The sequence below is a fragment of the Hipposideros armiger genome, unplaced genomic scaffold (assembly GCF_001890085.2).
Source record: "Hipposideros armiger isolate ML-2016 unplaced genomic scaffold, ASM189008v1 scaffold_596, whole genome shotgun sequence".
Lineage (NCBI taxonomy): Eukaryota > Metazoa > Chordata > Mammalia > Chiroptera > Hipposideridae > Hipposideros > Hipposideros armiger.
Window position 1 is genome coordinate 647,847 of NW_017731946.1, and position 7,252 is coordinate 655,098.

The following is a 7,252-nucleotide window of genomic DNA, read 5'->3' on the forward strand; positions in this document are numbered from 1 at the left end:
TAAATAACATGCTACTAAATAATGAATTGGTCAAAAACAAGATCAAGGATGAAATCAAAAGATACCTTGAGACAAATGAAAGGGAAAACACAATGACCAAAATCTGTGGGATACAGTGAAAGCAGTCCTAGAAGAGAAATTCATAGCAATGCAGGCCTACATAAAGAAACAAGAAACATCTCAGTCTAACTTTACACCTAAGAGCACTGGAAAAGGAACAGCAAACAAAGCCCAAACTGAGTACAAGGAAGGAAATAATAACGATCAGCACAGAAATAAACAAGCTAGAAGCTAAAAAATAACAATACAAAGGTTCAGTGAAACCAAGAGCTGATTTTTTGAAATCAACAAAATTGACGCACCTTTAACCAGACTCATCAAGAAAAAAAGAGACAGGACCCAAATAAATAAAACCAGAAATGAAAGGGAGAAGTGACAGCCGACACCACAGAAATACAAAAAAATATTGAGAAAATACTATGAGCAACTGTACGCCAACAAATTGTACAATCTGGAAGAAATGGATAAATTCCTAGAAGCATGCAATCTTTTAAGGCTGAATCAAGAAGAAACAGAAAATCTGAACAGACCGATTACTACCAATGAAATTGAATCAGTAATCAACAAGAGCCCAACAAATGAAAGTCCTGGACCAGATGGCTTCACAGGTGAATTTTACCAGACATTTTAAAAAGAATTAACACCTATTTTTCTCAAACTATTCCAAAAAATCCAAGAGGAGGGAAGGCTCCCAAGCCCATTTTATGAGGCCACTATTACCCTGATTTCAAAATCAGGCAAAGACATTACAAAAATGAAAAATATAGATTGATATCCTAATGAACATACAAATAAGAAGATACAAATAAATGAAAACATATACTATGCTCATGGGTAGGAAGAATTAATATAATTAAAATGTCCATACTACCCAAAGCAATCTGGATTCAATGCCATCCCTATCAAAATATCAATGGCATTTTTCACAGAATTAGAACAAATAACCCTAAAATTTATATGGAACCATAAAAGATCCCTAATAGCCACAGCAATCCTGAGAAAAAAGAACAAAGCTGGAGGTATCATGCTACCTGATATCAAATTATACTACAAAGCCATAGTAATCAAAATAGCATGGTATTGGTATAAAAACAAACATATACGAGAGCAGACAATTAAGTTCGTGAATTCATCCTAGATAAAGTGCTACATAGCTTATTGCTGAATATCACTATGGTCACCTTCAAAGTACTCCTCTTGGGAGGCTATGTACCAATGCCAGCACCTAGTCCACCCTTCAAAGCAATTTTGGAACTCTTTTTCTGGAATCAGAGCTGTAGTTGTATTACCCTTGATGTCCTGAACGTCATCAAAATGTCTTCCTTTCAATATTTCCTTTATCTTCAGGTAAAGAAGGAAATCATTGGGGCCAGATCAGGTGAGTAGGGCAGGTGTTCCAATATAGTTATTTGTTTACTGGCTAAAAACTTCCTCACAGACAGTTTCATGTGAGCTGGTGCATTATTGTGATGCAAGAGCCATGAATTGTTAGTGAAAAGTTCAGGTCGTCTAACTTTTTCATGCAGCCTTTTTAGCACTTCCAAATAATAAACTTGGTTAAGTAACAGTTTGTCGAGTTGGTACAAATTCATAATGAATAATCCCTTTGATATCAAAAGAAGGTTAGCAACATCATTGCAACAAGTTCGTGAACTTAATTGTCAGACCTTGTAGATCAATGGAAATGAATAGAGAGCCCCAAAATAAATCTATGCCTGTATGGTCATTTACTCTATGATAAAGGAAGCAAGAATTTACATTGGGGTAGAGACATTTATTCAATAAATGGTGCTGGGAAAACTGGACAGATACATGCACAAAAATGAAACTGGACCACCTTCTTATGCCATATACAAGAATAAACTCAAAATGGGTTAAAGACTTAAATATAAGACCCCAAACCATAAAACTCCTAGAAGAAACTATAGGAAGTAAACTCGCAGACATTATCCTTAGTAATGTTTTTACTGATATATCTCCTTGGGCAAGGGAAACAAAAGAAAAAATAAACAAATGGGACTACATCAAACTAAAAAATTTTTTCACAGCAAAGGAAACCATCAACAAAACAAAAAGACAGTCTACTGAATGGGAGAAGATATTTGTGAATGATACATCTGATAAGGGGTTAATATTCAAAATGTATAAAAAAAACCCACATACAACTCAACATAAAAAAAAAATCCAATTAAAAAATGAGTAGAGAACCTGAATAGACATTTCTCCAAAGACGACACACAGATGGCGAATAGACATCACTAATCTTCAGAGAAATGCTGATAAAACCACAATGAGATACCACCTCACTCCTGTCAGAATGGCTATCATCAATAAATCAACAAACAACAAATGTTGGCGAGGATGTGGAGAAAAGAGAACCCTTGTGCACTGTTGGTGGGATTGCAAATTGGTGCATCCGCTATGGAAACAGTATGGAGGTTCCTCAAAAAATTAAAAATAGAACCACTTTATGATCCAGCAGTTCCACTTTTAGGTATTTATCCAAAGAAAATCAAAACTCTAATTCAAAAAAAATATATGCACCCCTTTATTTAGTTCAGTGCTATTCACAATAGCCAAGATATAGAAACAACGGAAATTCCCATCAATACATGATTGGACAAAGAAATTGTGGTGCTTTTATACAAGGGACTATTACTCTGCCATAAAAAGAATGAAATCTTATCATTTGTAGCAACATGGATGGACCTAGAGGATATTATGCTAGGTGAAATAAGTCAGACTGTGAAAGACAAATACCATATGATCTGACTTATATGTGGAATCTAAAGAACTGAATAAATGAGCAAACAAAGCAGAAATAGACTCATATATACAGATGAAGAAACTGATGGTTGCTAGATGAGAGGGAGTTGGGGGATGGGTGAGAAAGGTGAAAGGATTAGGAAGTACAAATTGGTAGTCACAAAATAGTCACAGGGATGTAAAATACAATGTAGGGAATATAGTCAATAATGTAGGGCTGACCGAGTAGCTCAGTTGGTTAAGAGCTCGCTCAAGAATGTGAGCTGTGAGCAACAGGGTCACCAGTTTGATTCCCGGCCCAAGCTGAGCTGCCACTGAGCCACCAACAGGTGGCAGGATGGCTCAGCTTTAAAAAAAAAAAAAGTAAAAACTGTATGGTGTCAGATGGGTACTAGACTTCCTGGGGGTATCACTGCATAAATTATATAAATGTCTAACCATTATGCTGTACGCCTGAAACTAATATAGACTAATTTTGAATGTCAGTTATAATTAAATATATATAATATATAAATATATATAAATATAAATATATATGTATATATATGGTCTGGTATGTAGAATACACCACAGGGAATGTAGACAATGGTATTGTAATAGCTATGTGTGGTGTCAGATGGGTGGTAGACTTGTTGGGGTTATCACTTTGTGAGATTTGTAGATGTCTGATCATTATGTTGTTTTGTTTACCTGAAACTAATAAGAAATAAATATATAAATAAATAAAATAAAAAATACCTGCCGATGGTAAAAAAAAATGACAGTGTTACTTACTAAACATTCTGTTATTTCTCTTTTATTTTACTAATCATTTACTGTCTATGAATTACAGAAATAAAGAACAACAATAATATTATGATTAAATATCATCCTAAATTCTGGGCAGATGGAAGTTATCAGTGTTGCCGACAAACTGAGAAACTAGCGCCTGGATGTGAAAAATATAATCTTCTTGAGAGTAGTAAGTATTTTTTGTACTATAATTATATTGTGCCCAGATGTACATATTATTGGTATAGCGAGAAAGTGACATGAATTTGATTTTGATGTTGGTTAAGTATGGCCTTCACACTTTCTAGCACAGTGTAAGTATCAGGCAGGTATATTTTGTAAGAATAATTATATTTAGTTAGCAGTGGGACCATCTCATGGAATCAAAAGTCAAATCAGTTTTGAGGGACCTTTTATTACAACGTGGAAGCCTGCTAAAAATGACTATTAAAAATGTGAGCCTAGCCAGCAGTCGCTGTGAGCGGCTGTATAGAAGCCGGCGACTGATCTGCCTCGCCAGGAAAGAGTGCAATGATGGTGCCAACTTGGGCCAGTGAAGCAATGTCCTCCACACTAGACTGAAGGACAAAAGGACAGCAACTCGCCTGTTCCCCTTCCCCAGATTCCCCAGTGCTGTTCCCATCCCCCAATTCCCCAATAAAAATCTTAAAAAAAAAAAAGTGAGCCTAATATGGCCTCAACAGCAGATTTTTTTTCAGCTTTATTGAGATATAATGGACAAATAAAATCGTAAGCTATTTAAAGTGTATATGTGATGATTTGATATACTCAATATATTGTGAAAGGATTGCTCCCATTGAGTTAACAAAACCATCACCTCACATGTTTACCCCTTTTTTGTGTGTAAGCATTTAAATTGTATTGTACTCAGTAAATTTCATTTATACACTATGGTGTTATTAACTATAGGCGTTACATTATACATTAGATCCTCAGACAGACCTTATGCATCTTAATACTGAAAGTTTGTGCCCTTGAACAATATCTCTGTTTCTCCTACCCATCCCACCCCCACAGCCTCTGACAGCACTTTTCTACTCTTCGTTTCTATGAGTTTTACTTTAAAAAAAATTTTTTTTTTTTTTTTTTAAGATTCCACATAGAAGTGGTACCATATGGTATTAGTATTTCTTTGGCTTATTTCACTTCACATAAGGCCCTCCAGGTTCATCCACATGGTTGCAAATGACAGGATTTCCTTTTTCTTTTTAAGACTGAATAATTTTCCATTGGGTATATATACCACATTTTCTTTATCCATTAATATGCTGATGGACACCTAGGTTTTTCCATACTCTGGCTATTATGAATAATGCTGCAGTGAAAAAAGAGTGCAGATATCTCTTCAAGATACTGATTTTGTTTCCTTTGTGTATATCCAGAAGTGGATTGCTGGGTCATGTGGTAGTTCTACTTTTAATTTCTTGAACCTCCATACTGTTTTTTATAGTGGCTGCACCACTTTACTTTCCCACCAACAGTGTATAGTGGTTTTCTTTTCTTCATATCCTCACCAGCATTTGTGTTTTTGATAATATCCGTCCTAATAGGTGTGAGGTGTTACCTCATTGTGGTTTTGATTTTCTTTCCCTAACAGTTAGTGGTATTGAACACCTGTTGGCCATTTGTAGGTTTTATTTGCAAAGATGTCTATTCAGGTCTTTTGCCAATGTTTTTAAAATTATTTTTTATTATGAAATACACATTTTTTTAGTTTGCCAATTTTTACTTAAGTTATTATATTTTTTTGCTATTGAGTTGTATGAGTTCCTTGAATATTTTGGATATTAACCTCTTATCAGATGTGTAGTTTGCAAATATTTTCTCCCATTCTATAGGTTGTCATTTCATTTTGTTGACGGTTTGTTTTACTAAGCGGAAGCCTTTTAATTTGATGTAGTCCCACTTGTTTACAAAGAATAAGACATAGCCTCAATCCCCATGGTATTTACAGTCTGTTCAGAAAGGCAGAAATACAAACCAATTTCAAAAGCATTTTAAAATTATGTTCTAAATAGTGATAGCAGCAACATGTACCAAAGTGAGACTCAGAGTAGATGCCTGGCCTGTGTGTTCATTTTCAGATTTCCTTAAAATCACTGATTGTTGGTAAATGGCATTTTGACCTAATTTTGTTATTGTCATTTTCAGGTATAAGAAAAGTGCTACCTCCAGCACCAGAAATAAAGAAGGTAGGTGACCTTTAACTTTTGGAAGCACTTACAGATAATTAAGTATGTTTATATTCATTCATATGATGCTGTTTGTTCCCTGCCCCCATCATGTCAGAAACAAATATGCTATGGCTTATTTGATGTTTTTCTTGGTGTCAAATAATATTAATTGCATTAGATATTAACATTGGGGCCCCTATTATATAATCTGGCATTTTGCCTGTATTTTGGCTTCAAGAGTAAGAGGTATAGGAATTTAGAGGAATATTTCAGTCTTAAAATTGCAGTATTATAACAAAGGAATGACTTCAGTGTTTTAATGATATGCCTCTGAAGAGTGGGGTATGGTGGAAAACATATGTACTTTCAACTCAGACAGGACCTGATGAAATGGGAATCTGACTTTGAATGACTTTGAGTGGGTTACTTAAACCGTTGTCTCCTCAGTTGTAAATTGGCAATTATGTACTCTACTTCATGGGATCAGTATTAAGAATAAACAAGAAAGAGTGTGTTAGGTACTAAGTGTGTGCCTTGCACACAGGAAGCGCAAAGAAATGCAAATTCCTTTGTGTGGGAGACCTGATAAGTGTTCACTTCATAGAGTGTTTTCCCCATTGCAGGTCATTTGAGTGGCGGGTCTATCTTTAGTTCTCCTGTTTTCTGCTCACATGTTACTCTTTCCTCTCCCTGGAAAGCTAACCCTGACACTGAGCAGAAGCCTCCTTATGTTTAAAGACAGTTTTTGCCTATGTTCTATATTCTGAAACCCATGAGAGGTCTAGTAGCACCAACACCGTCAAACTCAGGAGAGGGTTACCAGATGATGTTAGGTAGACTTGAGGTTTCTGCTTTGTTCTGTGGTGATGTGTGAATCACCGTGTTTTACTTCACACTGAATTTCAAACAGAAGACTAAACCTTCCCATATTGTCTCCTTTTCTTAGCGAAGGCCTCCCCCACCAATTCCACCTGAAGAAGAAGATAATAGTGAAGAAATAGTTGTAGCTATGTATGATTTCCAAGCGACAGAAGCACATGATCTCAGATTAGAGAGAGGCCAAGAGTATATCATATTAGAAAAGAATGATGTTCATTGGTGGAGAGCAAGAGATAAATATGGGTAAGTATTCTCCTCTATGTATGATACACAGTGGGTAGGTGGGAGTTAAGTGCTGACAGAGAAGAGGATAATTTGTAACTATGATGGAAGGAGACTAGCTCTGTGGGCCATAAATGAAAGTACACATTATTACTGGCAGTAACACAATGCATTCTTAGTACTGACTCAGTAAATGTAAATAGATTAACCACTTCTTTCCAGAAATTAGAATACATTACACTGATTTCTTTCTCCTCCATTATATGTTTAATTGGATTATTTCGATCTGTACTCATCCTGAGCTAAGTAAATAATCTTTGGTTTTTCTGAGAGAAAGAGAGAGAGAGAGAGAGAGAGAG

At 35.5% G+C, this 7,252-nt stretch overlaps 1 protein-coding gene across 4 annotated transcripts in view; it reads left to right on the forward strand.

Annotated features, from left to right (window-relative positions):
* Window positions 1-7,252, forward strand: part of TEC (tec protein tyrosine kinase) — a 148,526-nt gene that overhangs the window by 102,656 nt on the left and 38,618 nt on the right. For all 4 annotated transcript variants that reach the window (XR_002121950.1, XM_019624606.1, XM_019624607.1 and 1 more), the window contains 3 exons: window positions 3,659-3,787; window positions 5,770-5,810; window positions 6,739-6,914. Coding sequence is in view for 3 of the 4 variants with exons in the window: in XM_019624606.1 (XP_019480151.1) it covers window positions 3,659-3,787; window positions 5,770-5,810; window positions 6,739-6,914 (346 nt within the window). In the remaining variant the exon portion in view is untranslated. The remainder of the gene's footprint in view (window positions 1-3,658; window positions 3,788-5,769; window positions 5,811-6,738; window positions 6,915-7,252) is intronic.